This window comes from Scardinius erythrophthalmus, assembly GCF_964197995.2.
Source record: "Scardinius erythrophthalmus genome assembly, chromosome: 9".
NCBI lineage: Eukaryota > Metazoa > Chordata > Actinopteri > Cypriniformes > Leuciscidae > Scardinius > Scardinius erythrophthalmus.
The window spans coordinates 27,753,783-27,774,680 of NC_138229.1; the positions used below are offsets into that span (position 1 = coordinate 27,753,783).

The window sequence follows — 20,898 nt, forward strand, 5'->3', positions numbered from 1 at the left end:
ACAATACCGGATCATGAGTGATACAAACAGAGGAACTTAAATAGACAGAGATAATAAACTAAATGATAAGAAGCTGTGATGATTGTCACATGGGTTGTGCCCAAGGTGTTGTCACGCTTCTGACTCAATTTATGTCAATTTATTGAGTCAGACTCAATTAGTCAATTTATGCTATGCCCACTATGTTTGTGCCTATTCAAAGCCTAGTGAGGCAGGTCTTCACTCAGCATGGCGTAGTAGGTATTGATTCCCCATAGCGTCAATGCCAAGTGCAGCGTCGAAGTTCAATTTCGAAAGGGAACGTCTTAGGTTGTTTAATGCAACCTGGTTCCCTGAGAAGGGGAATGAGATGCTGTGTCTCATTGCCACACCTTGGGCCTGCCTGCACGCGCACTCCCTCAGACAAAAGAGTTGATGACGTGTAACTCAAGTGTCCTTTTATACTCATGTACGTCATGGACTGCCGTCCGCCAATGAATTTTGGCTTTTGTTTACACATGCCTCAGACACCGGTCACACTGATGGCATTCCCCGTAGCGTCAACACCAAACGCAGCATCTGGGGGAAGATGGAGCACTCAAAGGAAGCCCACAGCAACACAGGAAGAACAGAAGGGCCTCCTGACTCATACATACCCACGTATGCTACCCACCCTTATTATATTTAAGATAACCTAAATTTTATTTCAAGAAACGAAAATGTTTTTTATGCTTTTAGTTTTAGTTAACTATTATAACCCTGTGCTAAAGTAATAGTTCATTCAAAATTTTAAATGTTTTTGCCTAACAAAAGGAGATGAATAAGGAATGAGAGAAATTAGATTAATTTTGTATCTCCAAGAAGGACAAAAAAGTACAATAAATATAGCCTGTATCTTTTTATTTTCTCCATTCAAATCTTGTACATTAATGATACAAGCCAGGATGTCTTTGTGCGTTTGCATGAAAATATTTAATGAGTTTTGAGGGCAGTTTCCAGTTCCTCCTGCGCTTCATGCTGTAAGCAGAAGGTACTCGAGCTGTCAGAGAGAACTGTCTCTGCATCACTGGCCACGTCTCACACCCTCATGCCTTAAATGCTGTCTGGCCAAACTCAAATGATCAGATTATACATCTCACATCTCTTCTGTCAAAGCTGCATCCGTGACCCTGAGAGTTTGCCATTCTTGCCTCATCTTCAGCACAACTGAAGAATATATTTAATATTTAATATCTGCATCTTATTTAATGATATTAATACATTTTTTCATGGTTGGAGGGTTAGATCTAGGGATGGCGAAAACAAAAAATTTTCTTGACCGACCACCGAGCCTCATTAGCCGGTTGAAACCGGTTAACCGATTAGTTTAAAATATGCTAGTAGGGCTGTGCGCATGAGCAATAGTCACATCGCCGGAACATGCGATGTGAAGGGTAGCAGCACCCATGGTGTATTAAGAGAATGATGATTTCGTACAAAAAAGAAAGTCAAAATCAGCTATTTGGGACTATTTCGTCTACAAAAAGGAGGATGTTGACCAAAAAGAGGTACTTTGACTGGAGTGTTATAAAGTTGTGGATGGTTGTCTTTTTTAAAAAAGTCTTTTGTCTTTTATTTTTCGTGTTCGCATTTATGAGGAAAAAAACTATTTTACGTGACAGTTCTCCATTACGGACGCGACCGATCAAAGCGGCACTAAAAGACTGCTTTAAAACTTTCACAGAGACCTCAAACAGAAAGCACAAAGCCTTTCTTTAAAACGAATTTCGTTTTGTATTAATTGTATCTTAATTTTAATCAGTGTTTCATTATCCAATTTTCTAAAATAAAAAGTAAATAGCAGATAGCTATGCACGACACACGGAGGCGCCAGCGCCTGAACTGGAGCTAACGTTAAGCTATCATCCATGAACCGAAACTCAACGTATAAGGTAGCCTATACTCGCCTCACACACCTAAAAAAAAAAAAAAAATAGAAATAGATCTATTATCTACAGAAATCTCTACTTTTAAACAGAACCATTCAAAACAAAATAAAACGATTTAATCCGTAAATGTGTATTTCTCTCCGGCGCGTTCATTACTGCGAAGATCGCGAGTCAGACTTCACCTTTGCAGCCGACACAGAAAACACTTGTTTATTAATAGACAATTAAAATGTCTCATCGCAATATTTTACATATTCATTCATTCATCATTACTTTTGCTGGTTCTTTGTGACAGCTTTTAGGTGCCGTTTACATGAACGCGTCACTGCATCAGCACCGAAAACAGAGAGAGAGAGATTTTTTTTACTTATTTTAAGGAAATAATGAACAAACAAACATCTGTTAAGAGCGCCGCCAAGTTGGATTGCGTAGAACGTTCACCGAATTCTGACAGAAATATGTTCTAATTTTGGAATAAAATATTAAGTGACCTTTTTGTCACTTGTAATGAAGCTTGCTTATTAGTGAAATTATTAATATGGAATGGTAATTATTGACTTTAGTATATTGATCATGGCTCGCAATACATATCGTTGGGAAAAAAATAGCCTATCGCAATGTAATTTTTCCCCAATATCGTAATATTTTCCTAATATTGTGCAATATCGTGATTGCAATTTCGCAACTCTGTCGCATCTTGGATCTCTCTGCCGCTCTGCCTCCCGCTTTGGCTACCTTTCTCACCCGAAGCTTGCGGGTGTCGCGTTTTCAGGTGATACATCATATGATGTGTTCCTACTGTATTTAAGCACTGTCTGTATCACACAAGTTGCAACTTACATCTGTGTCATTCTTTTTTGGTGAAATGGTCTCGCACTTCTTTGCACGCTTCATCCTGTCGTCTGCCCTGGCTCTAACCTCGAGTGTTTTAGCCTGTTGCCTTTACTTTTCGCAAACCTTGTGAGGGCGCGAACCCAAACGCTGTGACCTCGCGCCAAATGTTTTTATTGGTTTATTAAGTACAAACAGGCGAGTTATGAAAAATTGAGTGTGAGGGATTTGTTCACTTCACACAAAAAGATATTGGAATGAGATGGCTAACTGTAGTAGCGTTTAGTCCACTGTCTATAATAGCCTAATTTAGAGATGACTTTTTTTTTTTTAACCGACTACCGACAATTTTGACCGGTTAACGTTGATACGGTCAACCATCGGTCAAACGGTCATCGGTTAACATCCCTAGTTAGATCTACTAAATGTTTGCACCAGCACAAACCCTCTTTTGGCGTTAAACTACTGTCATGATTTAATAAAGACATGCAGTGAAACATTAACAATGAAAAGGAGTGGACACAGTTATCTGTTACGCGAACATATTGTTTGCCAAGCCACATTATTTTTAATTAGCACTGCTCTTGGTAGATTGCGTTGGTTACAATGGAAATCAGTTTACATTTTTGGGCTGCTGTATGAATTTTGCTCTCTGATACTGGTTCAAGTAGAATTAATATAAGAATAAGAACTGACCAGCAGCCATCATGTAGTCCCAGCTGTCCAATAGACACATGCTGAACTGTAGGCCCTCTGGGGTGACACCGATGTCAATGAGGGCGTGATGGGTGTCGGGGTTCTGGCATACGGCTGAGGTCCAGGCCACTAGGAACCACACAACCACCAGCAAAATCACAGCAAGCAGACGCAGAACCCTCCAGCTGGTCATATACGGGATCCGCTGGGCAGTGCGTGACAGGAACACTTTTAAAACCCTTGGTATGAAAAGGAAGGACAAGACACAAACATAAGATAAATTAAAGCAATATAGATAGATAGATTTCAGCAAGAGCATAATTGTTAGACGGATAATATCTATGTTTACAGTAAAATATTATGAATTTATTTTTGTGAAATGCAGCAGGAGCTTCATTGTTTACTGATCCTTTCCCTCTTCTGTTCAGCCACTAAGTATAAATGTTTTTAGTATAAAAGTTTTTAGTAATTTTAACTAAATTGAAATTCTGTTAACTGTTACTTAATGTTAACTTATCATATGTGATTGTTAATTTATTAAATTTACATTCAATTCAAAATGACAATATTTGAATGTAATTTTACTTTGAAACTATTATCTCTGATCATTCAGTTTCTTATAGTGAAGTTGGCAGCATTATTTTTACCTGTACAATTTGAGAATCACTGTTCCATAAACGATGGCAAAGCCGAGCAAACGGGCCCATCTCAGGAGAATACACCGGATAACACTTGGATTAAAATATTGTATCATAACCTGATGAGACAATATAAAAATAGAGAGTAATGAAATTCATGAATCACTGGGTGCTTTTCTTATTTTTTTATTTTGGCATATATTTCTTCATATATTGTGGCTGTAACTATCAGAATTTCAGTGATGCTCTTCAGAAAACATAAGGTAGCTGGCTTAATCTGATGAAATCTGTTAAGACTATGTCTCAGTTATATTTCACATTCAAAATCAAAACACAGAAATAAGAAAATATATTTTGCATGCTTTGATTTGCTGGCAATTTTAGAGTCCAAATAATATGGTAAAATATTGTAATAGAGTGTGGTAATAAACCAAACGCAGGATGCAAAAAATAACAAACAAAGTCTTTTATGAACACAGAGAATAACACAGGAGAACACTCAGGAGAATCAATAGCAAACTACACACATAAATTAAGCACGATAACCGACAAAACACATAACCAAACAGGGAGAACTACAAGACACCGTTGAGAATAATTGGTAACTATAGAAACAAACAAGGATATAAACAGAAACGCAGGAAACAAGAGCTAAACCAAACAAAACAGAATATCAAAATAAGAGTCCATAACCAGGACAAATATGTATTTTATATATATATATATATATATATATATATATATATATATATATATATATAAAAAAAAGTTTAGTTCAGGACTAGGGGAGTAACAGGGGTGTAGACAGAGGCTAATGTATGTTTCTGTTGATGGATATATGCATTCTGGCTTCCCCTAAACTTTGTTCAATCAAAGTGACGTTTGCACTATATGACAAGTCATTTACACAGAAAAATTGTCAACATGCCCGTCTTGCCGAGTATCCAAGCAAACATGGTCGGTTATGTCTTAAGTGAACGTAAACAATCGAGAAAGACAAAGCATTTGTATCAGTATCAGTGTACTGGATCCATGCGTTATTTCTTAAAGTGACAGCAGCCTAATATTCCTGCTGTCTGTATGTGTTTTTAACGTTGATCAAACAACAAAAGATAAGGAAATCACTGACTGCTCTTGACTGAATAACTTTTGTAACTTAATTAATAATGATTAATCTTTATAATTTATACATTGAAGATTATATGCAATGTTGGTTTACATTTGATTAGCTTCTTTACTCAACTTCTGTACCTGAAAACTACTGTTAGATACCTAAATAACCTGAAAAGCACTGTTTATTTGTATCTTTGTGCTACTGTAATTATTTGTGCTGTTGCTTGTAGTTTGATTATTTGTTGTTATTTCCTTTATTTTTATTTGACAGTAGTCGTTTAACATAATCTCTGTATTCCAATCACATTCAAGAATTACAACCATTTCAGTTCTGATCTATGCTCACAAATGGGGGTGACAGTTAACAGGTTAAAGAAAATGAAATATATTTTAGAAGAATTATAATGTTTTACATAATGACATTATTTTCATGCACATTTCCACTCTAAAGGCTCAATACTATAATGTGGACAAAAAAAGTGATATATGATTTATATTACAAATCTGTATGTATCATGGTATTATTTGTTGTACTGCCTTTATGATGAGAAAAATTAGAAAAAACAATACTGAGATATTGGGAGGGGAAACACAATTTCACAATTAAATGCAAACATTGTAACATAATTATTGTCTTGGTGGCCTTAAACTCGATGCAAAATATATATATTTTTTATTTTGAGTGAGCAGGGCATGTTTTCATGAGATTTATCCCGATGTAGTTGTAAAATATCAAAACCTTGTATGTGTTTTCCCATATAAAAGCTGTGCAGCTCATTAATAGGAAACAGTGAGAGATCCTTCAAAACTTAAAAAACTCTCTTAAACACACAAATATACTCATGTTATAATGAGTGTGAATGAAGTACAAGTACAAGCTTTCCAGATTGTCTTTGTTTAATCCATGGCTCTTTATCCTCCTGAGTTTGCGAAGTGTTCATTATCTGACAAGCCCGCTGTCCCTTTTGTTCTGTGCCGGTCTTATTTAAAGCAGCAGAATTCAATAAATATCAGCACAGACTGATGGAATGATGCATCTGTTCTTATCTCCCCTAGGAGAGCCACTAGTACAGCTTTCCAATCCACAGCCGTCCTCTTAAATGTGCAAACAGCAAAACGGCCCCTTCAGTGTAATCAAAGAGCTCTTCCATGTGTAGCTTCTAACAACGAGGAAGACTCAATTAGCAGCACTTCTCCTCTCAGAGAAATAAATGAGCACATGCCTTTTACACTCATCAGGATAGTGAAAATCTTAAAGGGATACTTCACCTCTGGGAAGATGAATGTGTATTTAAAATAGGTCATTTATGTAGAAGAATTGTGGAGAAATTTTTGAATTTGGAGCTTTCTAGACTGAAAAAAGCCAGAAAATGTATTTTTGGCTTATGTGGATGAAAGACAACAACTCCCAGAATGCACTTGCTTCGCTGCCTTAGGAGGCCACGCCTACCGGTTAGAGAGCACAGTTGAAAACAACAAGGCTAGCCTAAATAAGTGATGAGTTTGCCAGGGATTTAGAGACCCAAAATGTCCGGGATTCGGCGTTTGCGTTCTACAGTCGCCATTCATCATGTTTACTGTGGCGAGCAGGACGAGGCTGACGGCCGCGGGAGAACGGCGCGAGGCCGGTGGCGTCATTACTGAGACGCGCCGGGTCTCGCATCTCTCACGGAGGAGCGGGAATTTTCTTAGCAATGTTAAAACGCACATCAACCTATCACTTGTTTAGCGTTCATGTAAACACTACAGTCAGATTCACCGATCGGAATTAATTCAGTTAGATTGAAACGAGAGGTGTGCATGTAAACAATGAATGGCGACCGCAGAACGCAAAAGCCGAATCCCGGACATTTTTAACAGTCTCGCCCGCCGGACAAGTCCGGGAAAAGGAAGATGGTAACCCCTACTTACTCAGCTTTCTCCTATTATTCAGCTTTCTCCACAGAACAAGAGCATGCTAGCTTAGCTTCCAAAGAAAGACGGCTGATACTGTGTACATTCTGTGAGTGAGATCCCACCCTGTATGGGCGGGTTGAAAACATGCGGAATAACGCCATCTACTGGCTGTAGTCTTTAGCCTCTGGACAGAAAATCCTCCGATGACGCAAAATGACGATTTTTGCGTCATCGGAGGATTTTTTCCAGACAAAAAATACATAAATCTCTCCTCTCAGGGGGATATGAGGGGGGAAAGCATGGTAATTCGAAAATACTACAGGTTTTCTACTAATACAAAGCTTAATGCTAAATCCTGAAGTAACCCTTTAATGTAAGTCAGTCATTTCACATTTTGGTTAGATATACTGACTTGTCCACACAAGAAGTTACATCAAAACCAAATTGGGGGAAAAAATCACCTTTGGTATAATAATAATAATAATTTGTTACATTTATATAGCGCTTTTCTGGGTACTCAAAGTGATTTACTTAGAAGGGTGGAATCACCTCAACCACTGCCAATGTGCAGCAGCACCTGGATGATGCGACGGCAGCCATAGTGCGCCAGAACACCCACCACACACCAGCTTATTTTTGGAGAGGAGACAGAGTGATGAAGCCAATCAGTATATGGGGATGATTAGGAGGCCATGATGGACAGAGGCCAATGGGCAAATTTGGCCAGGATTCCGGGGTTAAACCCCAACTCTTTTTCCGAAGGACATCCTGGGATTTTTAATGACCACAGAGAGTCAGGACCTCGGTTTAACGTCTCATCTGAAGGACGGTGCTCTTTGACAGTAGTGTCCACTTACTGGGGAGTTTTTACCCACACAGACCACAGGGTGAGCGCCCCCTGCTGGCCTCACTAACACCTCTTCCAACTGCAACCTAGTTTCCCCAGGAGGTCTCCCACTGACCAGGCTCAACCCTGCTTAGCTTCAGTGGGCAACCAGTCTTGGGCTACAGGTTATGGCTGCTGTCTTGGTTCTGCCTGCTTTATACTAGGCTCATTTGAGATGCACAGAAATGTTCAATGGTAAACCTCACCAGATGCATGCTAGAAATTAAGTATAACTTCATTAGGCATCATGTTGATTTGTAGCAAAATACTATTTTTATCGGCAGGTGCCAATTTAGTTTCCAACATATGGCTCTGAACAACCGTGCTTTACGTTCATCAAGCTCATCTTCATGTAAAAGCAGCAATGTTTCAAATGCACTCAGTTCGCAGGCAACAAAACCCCCCTGGCAACACCCTATTTCACAGTATGCGTACTTACAGTGTACTTACCCAAGAAAGTACTGGTAATATAAGCGAACTACAGGGGTTAAGGTTAGGTTTAGGGGTAGGTTCGGGGTTATTACCTAGTTATAACCCAGTTATTGTAATTGCTATATGTAATTACGGACAGGCGAGGCGAGAGAAAAAGAGACGGAAGGATGTGGAGGGACAGAGGCAAGAGACGGAAGAGAGGAAGAAGAAGAAAAAATCGTGTTCCAGTGTAGAGTGCAGTCTCGTGGGTGTCCCCTGGCCTGTGAAGGGCGATGGGGGTATGTGGAAAGTTAACCGCCTGCGCACCACACCGGTCTTGAGTACCACGAGGAGCTCTAGAAGGATAAAAGGAGGTGTGACGACAGTGAGGGACGAGAGAGTACCAGGCCCGGGACATTTATGTTATGTTTTATTATGTTTATGTGCGCCAGTCGTCCATGACGGGCTTCCACTTTACTTGTTTTGTTGTTTGTTTATTTTCGGATTAAAGTTTATGTTTAACGTTCGTAGGTTCCCGCCTCCTCCTTCACTGAGCCTTTAACATTGCTGGATAGAGTATATTGTTATATGTTATTTTAGGCTTGTTTGGAGTGAATGCAATTGACATCTTGCTGGTTTTACGTCAAGATGGACATTTTCCCCAAAATCTGAAAGAAAGAAAAAATTCTAGCTTCATGCAATCTTTTCTTATAAACATTTTTGAATGTGGAAAAGTTTCATAAAAAAGCAACATTTTGAATAAAAAGCTGAGAAAATCGCGTTTTTGTCAAAGACTATGTCCGGATCGGATTCAGAATGGGTCGACATTTCATTCAGTAACATTAGGCAGTTTTAATTTGGTTTAATGTCCGATGATTGCGCTAGCTTACATGTGCATAAGCAATGATTTTATAGCTTGTTTCTGCTTCTTTTTCCCCTCTGTTTCGAACCGCAGATTCTGTACTCTTTCAGAAGATGCGTAATAACGTCCCCTACCATACAACAGTGAAAACATGGATTGCCGGAAAATTATGACAACGGCGGGGAAAGAGTTAAGGTCATGAGAAATAAATGTTTTTGACAGATTTTACTTGACAATGTCACATGGTCCATTGTCGGCGCAATGCGCAAGTCAATTCACACTATGAATGCCCAGCGAGGCACTAGAAACGAAAGGCTTGAAACTCTTCATGAAACTGACATAACAGATCTTGGTAGTCAAATAGCCTAAGTTGTTCAATTCCACTGTAAACTGGTCCAAATCTTGTACTTTCAGTGCTGTAGGGCAGGGAGTCAATGACAACAAAAGAAATATAGTGACATATTTGTAACATCAGACTGGAGACAAATAGGTGGCCCCTTTTGCCTTCAACACTCTGCCATTAATTAATCAGAGGATTTATTTATAACAAGTTGCGCTAGAACTTGATGGACTCATTAATAATGCATAGCGCTGCACAGCAGAACAGCAGCATGTCACGATAGAAACTATACGCAGCCGTAGTGCATCTGAGTGCATGCACATGTTTGATCACTGACGACTGTCATCTGTTCTATTCAGAGCTTAAAATCACATCAGAATTCAGTTTGCAGTGCCATGAAAACTGAATTTGTTAAAAAAAAGTGGCCATGAAACACCTTTCACAATGCATTTTACTTACATAATGGGCATGAAACAGAACATTCAACATCATGTGTCAATATTTTTATTGGATTATGAAAAGTGGCTGTTAAATACCAGAATTGAGCCAGCTGGTTGGAAGGGAGAGATTGAAAAAACAAGAGGTTGTTTTAGAGGCGATACATGCACTGAAGATCAAAAATGTGAATTAAGAAAATGAATAGGGTCAGTTTTGATTTCATGTTGACTTTAAGAGATGGATAACAGATGATTTTTTTTATTAAACGTTTATGGTGCTGTGGATGCTCTTTATTGAACCATGCCATTATTGGCTTACAAAGAAAATCTTCATTTTTAGTTATTGCTAATATTTTTGTAACATTTAGGGATGAATTCACTAAACTAGTGGTCTTCAACCTTTTTCAGGACAAGGACGCTTTGATGGATAGATAGCCAGAGCCGGGCTCCCTATTTCATATCATTCAAATTGAGTGTTGTATTTAAAACTGCCTTCACATGCTATCAAAACTGACGTAAAAATTGGACATGAACGCCCTCTCAAGTTGTATTTACCATTGGGAAGCTCAAAGATAATATTGATACCCAAGTTCCCGAGTTAAAGGGTTAGTTCACCCAAAAAATGAAAATTCTGTCAGTAATTACTCACCCTCATGTTGTTCCAACCCCGTAAGACTTTCGTTCATCTTCGGAACACAAATTAAGATATTTTTGATTAAATCTGAGAGCTGTCTCACTCCTCCACAGGCTTATGGACACTATAACTTGCTGGCCCGGAAAATGTATTAAAGACATTGTTAATATAGTCCAAGTGACTCCAGTGGCTCAATCTTAAGTTTATAAAGCGACGAGAATACTTTTTGTGCGCAAAAACAAACAAAAATAACGACTTTATTCCACTATTCATTGCATTCTCTCTGGGCCTCGAGTTAGTTTACGTAGTGTTTTTGCGCAGCGCGTCTGTGTTGCACGTCACCACGTAGGCTCACTATTGGGCGACTCTGGTCATGTGTGATACGTGGTGACGTGCAACACAGACGCGCTACGCTACTACACTACGTTAAAAAAAACTCGAGGTCCAGAGAGAAGGAAATGAAATGTGGAATAAAGTCGTTATTTTTGTTTGTTTTTGCGCACAAAAAGTATTCTCGTCGCTTTATAAACTTAAGATTGAGCCACTGGAGTCACTTGGACTATATTAACAATGTATTTAATACATTTTCTGGGCCAGCAAGTTAAGGTGTCCATAAGCCTGTGGAGGAGTGATCCAGCTCTCAGATTTAATCAAAAATATCTTAATTTGTGTTCCGAAGATGAACGAAAGTCTTATGGGGTTGGAACAACATGAGGGTGAGTAATTACTGACAGAATTTTAATTTTTGGGTGAACCCTTTAAGCAGGCCATAAACTTTAAACATGGCGGAGAGGAGAACGATTGCTGCTCTTACTGATATTCTTTAGTTTTTTTGACAACAGCTATCCCTTGCCTTGTCGTTAAAGTAGGGCATATTTACTTATATATAATAATTTGATGTATATTGTATTTTTTATAAACAGCAAAAATAGCCTGTATTTGACTAAAATGTGATGCTAAATAAGATTTTCACAATAAACAGGTGAGAATAAACCTACAGTCCTCCAAGATTCTTGTTCTTTCTGACAACAAAGCACTTGAATGCGACGAGCTTGTAATCACGACTTCAGAAGTGGGAAGTGGGAAATTTCCAATGGCAGCATAAATCCTAGTCATTTTCATGTAATAACAGTTTATGATGTTTATATTGTAAGGCTATTAAAATAATCATTATTGATGTAAAACATCACATACTTGTACATCATATTACATCTTAATTTTACCTTTTATTGTTAATTGTATATTTTCTATTTGCAGAAGGCAGCATTTATTAATTGATATATGATCAAATGAGGAGATACGCGCTATAACCAAACATCACCACAGGTTTGGTGTAGTCAAGCTCACTTTCTGCATTTTAAACAGCTGTTTCAGGTGTCTGAATGAGAGTGCTCCATAACCTTACACTCGGAACAGCGTGCAAACTGCATTCATTATAGGTTTTTTTTAAAACCGTTTGTGTCATTACCTGGTTTTCATAATCCAAAGCTAAAATGACAAACAGCCTGTGCAAATAAACCATCTATCCTTACCCTGTTTCATCCTCCCTCTATCTCTCATATAAATGCAAGAGCTGTTGACACAGATGGTCCGGGAGGTGTGCTCAGCTTAAGAACAGAGAAAAATACCAAGAGACAGGAGCACAACAGATGACGGGCCTGTTTTTAATCAAACAAGAACACAGAATCTAAGAGTTTACACAACTCCGTTGAGGGATTCATTTTTGACAGATTCAATTTTAAATTTACACAAGCATTCTCAAATGAGAAGTGATAAAATATAGGGCATCTTCTATTGTGTTTGATCAGGTTTTCATTCACAACGAGTTATCTAGTTGAAGAATCAAAATGTTCTGATGGGGTTTCACGGAAACAACTAAATATGGAAATGCAACAAAAATGAGAACTTAATATGCATTTGAAATGATAATTGTGACTGAAAGCTGGCCAACAAATACTTAGCTTTCACTTAAACCGACATAAATAATATGACTCTTTCAACATTGAACAGGCTTACGTAATACACTAGACCAGCCAAATGAAAAGCAGACCATTGCATTTCAAAGAGCCTCAGGTGCAAACTGTACAAATCAGTCAACTGAGGATAAAACCAAGAAAATCATAATGGATCTTTACAGCTGCATCCTGGATGCCTGGTCCTTTAAATATAGCATGAAATTAAAACCGTCCCTGGTCTGTTTTTGTATTAGATGCTTATATAGTGATCCAATCCCAAGTGGACAGCCAATATGCAATGTTTCCATCTGGTGTTAACATCATCTGTGACCATTTGAATGAAATGAGATCTTATTTCATCAGACCCAACATCACTTTCTCAGGAACCCAGCTTACGAGCAAATGAGAAAAGAAGTGAATGAAAAGATACACAACTGTGTTTCTTTTGGTACAATGCAGCAAAGTTGAATCCCATTACTTAGTGCACCTTCTCTCATCTGTATTTAGCGCTGACCACTTGTGATCAGATCACAAAAAATGGAACTTAACAGATGAAAAAAAGAATAAATTTCTCTTTCCTAATTGAACATGCCCTTTCACTTAGAAATATGCCAGATTATTGAAGTAAAATCTTATTTACACGTTTCATGTTGATCTTAAATAGTGACATATGATGAAAGGGAAAATTGATATTCCACTTTCATTTTGACAGATGAGTTGAAATAAAGTCTTGGTACTTACAGGGAAGTAGAGAAGTACAGATCCTGAAAGTATCGCTTCAATAAGTATAAGACCAGATGCTTTGATCCTCTGAAAAATAAGGTTGAGAGAAGTAATAGGAGAGAACGAATAAACTATGACATTTTGAAAAGCAGTATTTGCCCTTCAGGCCAATGAACCTGCCCGAGCTGAAATCAAGCTCTAGTTTTTCTTTGGCTCAGGTAACTCTAGCAGAATAAAAGCAGAATAGAGTACAAAGCCTTTCCAGATGAGATGACGGTTGTAAACGTACTTACCTTGTTGCGACGAAAGTGGTAGACAACCACCATGCTGATGAAGTCCAGGAGCATACAGAACCCCTGAATGGAGACCATGGCAAGACGGAGGGCAGTGTCCTCCTGAGCCAGACACGGTGTGTCATCCCTGCAGAACTGACAGCCTTCTCGGCAGGGCAAACACCTCCCGGACAATTCCCAGGATTCATCAGAGTATGTTTCCCGGTCTGATTCTAACAACAGGTGGACGACAAGGAACCATACTATGACAAGGATGTGACATTGGCTGCATCCGAAATCTAATATTCCCTACTATACAGTAGGTGTCATGGGATGTGGTGGAGATGAACCCAAAAGCAGACGAGGTGCAGACACTCAAAAGGTTTATTTGGTCAAAAACAGAAAACAAAACCCACGAGGGGGTAAAACAAGACAGGATGAACTACAAAGACAGAAAACACTAGAGTAACACTCCGACGATAAACTTAGACAATAAAGACAGGATCAAAAACTTCTAACTAGACAAGACTTTCTTCAGGTAACTAACGGAGGGTATCAGACAAGGATAGACAATGTACCGACACAGGACAGCAAACACAAGGGGATTAAATAGGGATCAAACTAATCAGGAACACAGGTGAAAGCAACAATCTAATAATTACAAGATGAGATAACAAGGGGGCAGGGCAAGAGAACGAGACAACACAAGCACATGGCACAAACAAAAGGCCATGTGCTTGTACACAAAACACGGGTCTGTCATGATTCTGCCTCAAGACTAAAGAAAATCACGGACACGAGTGCAGAATCATGACAGAACCCCTCCCTCAAGGAGCGGCTTCCAGACGCTCCTCAAGGGAACATCAAATGCGGGACAAGACGGACTAAGACATTGACACGAACCAACAAAACATGACAAATAACAATAATGGCATACATGAATAAACAATAACAGGGTTGGGGTGAAAAATCAAAAACAACAAACAAGGCAGAGGAGGAGGAGGAAACACACAGTTCTTAAGGGGCAGTCCAGGGTGAACAGGTGGACTAGGGGTCTTGGGTGGACAGGACGATGGTTGAGGGCGAGGGGTCCGGGTAGACTTGGATGGGGAAACACGAGGATCAGTCTTGGGGGAGACAGTCCGGGGTGAAGTGGAGACAGGGGCGTCCGGGGAGACAAACAGAGGTCGGGTGACAGCTGGTACGGGGCTGGACACATTAACTGGGACAGGGCTGGACACATCTGCTGGGACAGGACTGGACACATCAGCTGGGACAGGACTGGACACAGACATCCTCCTGTCAGCTGGGACAGGACTGGACACATCAGCTGGGACAGGACTGGACACAATAGCTGGGACAGGGCTGGACACATTAGCTGGGACAGGGCTGGACACATTAGCTGGGACAGGGCTGGACACATTAGCTGGGACAGGGCTGGACACATTAGCTGGGACAGGGCTGGACACATTAGCTGGGACAGGGCTGGACACATTAGCTGGGACAGGGCTGGACACATTAGCTGGGACAGGGCTGGACACATTAGCTGGGACAGGGCTGGACACATTAGCTGGGACAGGGCTGGACACATTAGCTGGGACAGGGCTGGACACATTAGCTGGGACAGGGCTGGACACAGACATCCTCCAGTCAACTGGGACGGGACTGGACATATCTGCTGGAACAGGGCTGGACACATTAGCTGGGACAGGGCTGGACACATCAGCTGGGACAGGGCTGGACACATCAGCTGGGACAGGACTGGACACATCAGCTGGGACAGGCATCTCCAGAATCTTGGCTAGACTGGACAGATACTCGGACAAGGCTCTTACAGCGATGACAATCGGCGTCTCGTGGCTCGCCGAAACCGACCGCAAAACAGCCTTAGCAGCCGAATCGGCCGCTGCTCGCTCTGCAGCCCTCATGACTGCAGACTTTGGAACAGCGCTTGCAGAAGTTGGCTCTGGAACAGCGCTTGCCGTGGCGGGCTCAGGAACAGCGCTTGCCGTGGCGGGCTCAGGAACAGCGCTTGCCGTGGCGGGCTCAGGAACAACGCTTGCCGTGGCGGGCTCAGGAACAGCGCTTGCCGTGGCGGGCTCAGGAACAGCGCTTGGGACAGCGCTTGCAGTAGCGGGCTCTGGAACAGCGCTTGGGACAGCGCTTGCTGTAGCGGGCTCTGGAACAGCGCTTGGGACAGCTAGAGATGAAGAGCGAGAGGCTCCCTTTCTCCTCTTCTTTCTCTTTGAACGCGAAGCCGAATCTGTAGCTGGACTAGCGACCAGTTGGAGATGTTCAGCTGGATCCGCAACAGGAGAAGGGATGGCGTTCTCGGGCAGCGCTGACTCGGTCGAGGAAGACTCAGACGGGGAATCCCAGGAAACTCGTCTCCCTCGTTTACCATGGAGGACAATGGGAGCAGAAGGGACCTCAGGAGAGGTGGAACCAGCCGGATCACCAAGGGCTACAACGCCCAGGACACGACCCTCTGGGATCACAGGTAGCGAGGCAGATGGTGGAGACCTCGAGGAAGAAGCCCTTGTAGAACCCTCTCGATCACCTCCTCTACTGCGGCCTCCACGGATCCCGCGAAACACGACCAACCGGGTCCCTTCAAAAGATTGTCGCTTGAGCTGGGAGGACATACTGTCTGCTGGGTTCTCTTTTGGTCGGTACATTCTGTCATGGGATGTGGTGGAGATGAACCCAAAAGCAGACGAGGTGCAGACACTCAAAAGGTTTATTTGGTCAAAAACAGAAAACAAAACCCACGAGGGGGTAAAACAAGACAGGATGAACTACAAAGACAGAAAACACTAGAGTAACACTCCGACGATAAACTTAGACAATAAAGACAGGATCAAAAACTTCTAACTAGACAAGACTTTCTTCAGGTAACTAACGGAGGGTATCAGACAAGGATAGACAATGTACCGACACAGGACAGCAAACACAAGGGGATTAAATAGGGATCAAACTAATCAGGAACACAGGTGAAAGCAACAATCTAATAATTACAAGATGAGATAACAAGGGGGCAGGGCAAGAGAACGAGACAACACAAGCACATGGCACAAACAAAAGGCCATGTGCTTGTACACAAAACACGGGTTCTGCCTCAAGACTAAAGAAAATCACGGACACGAGTGCAGAATCATGACAGTAGGAGAAAAATGTTGGGATATCGCATAGAAAAAACTCTGGATGGAAATGACAAGATGCGCATAAATTCTAAAAATGTACATAAAAAAAACATGCACATTTTGAGGTAGATTATTTTTTAATCTGATAAGACATGCGCATAATAAATTTCTTGATACCAACCCCAACCGCAGCAGCTTCCATTTTTATTACAGATATTTTGTGCCAATTTCCCAGGAAGTGACAATTTTGTTCTTAAGAACACATTGGACGGTAACGGTGCATTATTCACAAATGTTTTATGCCATATTCCAACTTTGCGCACAAGTTAAATTCGCAACTTTGAATGGAAGTATAGCTTTTTTTTGAGATCTCTGCGAGATCAAGGGTCTCTTCCTCTGAAATAGGTAGATGTAAGTGAATTAGGAGACTTCCTGCAAAAGTGTCCATAGTTGCTGTTTAGGAGAAACAATCAAGATATTTCAAATCTTGGACTTTGGTATTCATAAGTATTCAAAAATGGAAGCAGAACTCTGCTGAAATTAATGTAGGGTTCTTCAGCTGCTGACCTGCACTAGCTTCTACTTGGGTGGAGGAACCTTTTTAATCTGAAGTGATTTCTCCTGAGGGAGTGAAGTCAAGTTGAAGCAGGCTTAAAAGCACAATAGTAATCTAATAATGCAGAGCACACACACAATGACAGAGAACAGATAACAGACTATAACTGCAGAGGACAATTTGCAAGCCCCTGCAAGACAAGACAACACAACAAAATTCACTAACCACAGATTGGATGATTTTCAAGGAGTCCAAGGCTTTTTGAATTATGAACAAGCCTTGGTTTATCAAATATGAAATAAGGTGAATGCGTGTATCTGCCACGTGTTTGGACAGAACTGCAGCTTTTTGTAATTAGTCCACATTTATGTGGCCTGTATGTTAATTAGCCAATACTGTCTCCATGCTAATGTTAATTTATTTAAAAGTAGTGGCGACGCATTTAAATGGCGCTATTTTTGCATAAGTTAATTGTGAGTGCACATGAGAGGAATATTGCTCTTAACAACTAGGACTCTCCACATTAAATAAAAATAAACTTGTCTTTGGGGTTTTCGTGCCTAGTTTGAGATCATGAATTATCTGGTGGAAGGAAGTAACTCTATGTTTGTGTATCTGTTTCTGTCAGAAAGAAAAATTCAGTGCAGGCTAGTTCTGTTCAAACAATCTCTGACCAATTACTTTATTTCCATTCATTTTACACTCACATTTATTGTTGACACAATTAAGCAGATGAAATAATCTCTTTGATTTACAGATGAACCCAAGCCATATCTACAGTTCATATCTAACTGTTCAGACTGTTTAAAATAAATCTTATCATAATTATCATTAAGTATGATTAATTATCAAAATACTATAAGAGATTACAGTATGGATGGTATAGAGATTCCTATAATTCACCTTAAAAAACAAGTAATATAATAAATCTAAAGTCTCACCAGTTCAGGTTTGTACTTACTTGAGAAGCCATTGAGCACCACTCGGCTTGGGTGGTAGAAACCTCTCTTGCATTGGCACTTGTATTTGTCCAGCACAAACCCATGGCCCACAATTGGTTCACACTGGAAAAGAACGAGTTTAGTTTTAGAACTGGACTTCATTATTAAAAGTACAGGAGACACAATGCATGTAAATATTTAACCTTGGATCTTAAGATCCAGAACCACTTTCTTCATTTAAAGTGCTGAAATCTTATCTGACAATAGAAATTATATACAGATTTGTCACAGTATGAACAAGGAACTTCCTGAGGAAAACAGCTCTGCTAATAGACCATCTGTGACAGTGGTGTCACAGTCATTTATCAGATTTTCAGAAATGAAAATGTCGGTTTTATGAGTTATTATGACAGTCGATATATGTGCAGCAATTTATTTTTACTCACATTCTGGCAACATTACGGTAAAGCCAACATGGGCATGTAAACTGACGGGCTCACAGCAGCTTGCTCCTTAAAGGCCCTTTGAAATGACGGCCAAGCTTGAAATAAAAACTGTTTACATATAGAACGATACATATTGTACACGAAAGTTGTGCTCAAGATGTGCATTTCACACTGTGCCATTTTGTGCCTGTTTCAAGTGTACAGGAGACTTTGCCAACTTCAACTTTTTAGTCTACAGTATTCAAGAAAGTTTTACTGTGAACTAGAAAAAAGTCACACCAAGTTCACAAGGCTCTATAAATAACCCAGAAGCACCATGAAGCCCAGACGAAACATAATGAAGTGAGGATCTCAGGTCTCAGATAAATGTTTCTTGCTAAATAAGTCACAATTTTGTCACCTTTATTTCAGCATGAAGGATTCAATGTGAACAAGTCTTGCTGGAGGTAATTACCTCCATTTTAGATTTATTCACTTTAGCTTTGGTTTAAAAATCTTTGGGAAGAAAATGGTGCATCAAGTGCTATATTCTATGTTCTATGCTATATTCAGTAAAATAAAAATAAAAATGTATGTGTTGCTTTTTCATAATAACACTACAGATCAAATGCCAAGATGTCCCCTCCCATCCTATTCACCCTAGTCTCATCCTCGGGCCCCTTTGGCTGAATGTCTGATACACATAATGGTGTCTTGTGTAGACAACACTTATGTAAACAACACTTTGGTAGTTTCAAAGTCGTCATCTGATTGGTTGAATTCTACAGGAGAACGGTCCGCCTATAAAAAAAAGCCGTTGCGATGCCAAACCCCGTTATGGAAGGAGAAATTCGTTGTGTTTACAACTGTGACAATAAGCGCTTATCGGGATCAAATAAAATCTACATTTTTAAAAGTATGTGAAGTTTACAGCGCCATTGTTGCGCCACTGTTGAAGTAAACCTCCACAACATTCTTGAATGAATGCACACCGACCTGTTATTGTGGGGACATCGACTTTTCACATTTTGACGCTGAACAAAACAAACTGTGATTGGTTGCTTTACAGTACATGTCGGTCAGACGTCTTATTGCGCGGTCCTTGGCCAATGAAAGCTGCCGTCAGACTAAAGGTCTGGCTATACAAGACAAGATTCACACAAACTTTAAAGGAACACGCCGACTTTTTGGGACTTTAGCTTATTCACCGTATCCCCCAGAGTTAGATAAGTCCATACATAACCTTTTCATCTCCGTGCGTGCCGTAACTCTGTCTGACGCACCCACCGCTAGCCTAGCTTAGCACAAAGACTGGAGGTAAACAGCTCCAGCTAGCATACTGCTCCCAAAAAGTAACAAAATAATGCCAACATTTTCCTATTTACATGTTGTGATTTATATAGTCACAGCTTGAACAAATAACAAGGTCACATGAGACACAGCCATCTTCTAACCGTACACATACTGGGAACTATATTCTCAGAAGGCGAAGCACTGCTACTTCTGTGGAGTGATTACGGCATGCATGGAGATGAAAAGGGTATGTATGGACTTATCTAACTCTGGGGGATACGGTGAATAAGCTAAAGTCCCAAAAAGTCGGCGTGTTCCTTTAATGCCACGGCAAAACTTTAAAGAGGGTTATATGTTGATTTATACACACCTGTGGTTCAATATAGCTCTCTCTATCATATGCAACAGAACAGGATTTTCAATATATCAGCTGTTCCTCTCTGAGAATACTCTCTATATGAATATGATTTAATAATGCAAACCTTGCTGCTTTACAGTGCAGATAAATGTGGGCGACCTGACACATTTGAAAACATGACTATGCTTGGAAATCTCCAGGATTGAGAAGTGTCAGCATCAGCAGAGTTACAAGATCATTCTGTCACTGAAGACCTGCCGACATAACACCTGCTGCAGGATATATTTGGATATGTGCGACAGTGCACCTTCGGTTCACTTCATCCAGCATTGCTGTGACGAGTTTCAGTGTTTCTCAGCTACCCATTAACTGCTTCTCATGACATTTCAGCAGCTTTTTCTTAACATTTGTAAACATAGCATTGGCTTTAGAACCAGTGGTCTAATGCAGTAATTCTCAACCTTTTTGACTCCCTTGTTCACAGACTAAATTGCAGGCCTCCCGAATTTTTAACCAATGAATTTACATGACATTTCACTGTAAAAACGTAAAGATTTTGCCTTAAAATTTTGAGTTCATTG

General features: G+C 40.3%; 1 protein-coding gene across 1 annotated transcript in view; it reads right to left on the reverse strand.

Moving 5' to 3' along the window:
• Positions 1-20,898, reverse strand: part of gpr158b (G protein-coupled receptor 158b) — a gene marked incomplete at its 5' end in the record, with an annotated part of 60,242 nt that overhangs the window by 12,137 nt on the left and 27,207 nt on the right. Inside the window, 5 exons of the mRNA XM_081373440.1 lie at positions 3,435-3,673; positions 4,082-4,191; positions 13,348-13,416; positions 13,623-13,834; positions 18,262-18,364. Coding sequence (XP_081229566.1) covers positions 3,435-3,673; positions 4,082-4,191; positions 13,348-13,416; positions 13,623-13,834; positions 18,262-18,364 — 733 coding nt within the window. The remainder of the gene's footprint in view (positions 1-3,434; positions 3,674-4,081; positions 4,192-13,347; positions 13,417-13,622; positions 13,835-18,261; positions 18,365-20,898) is intronic.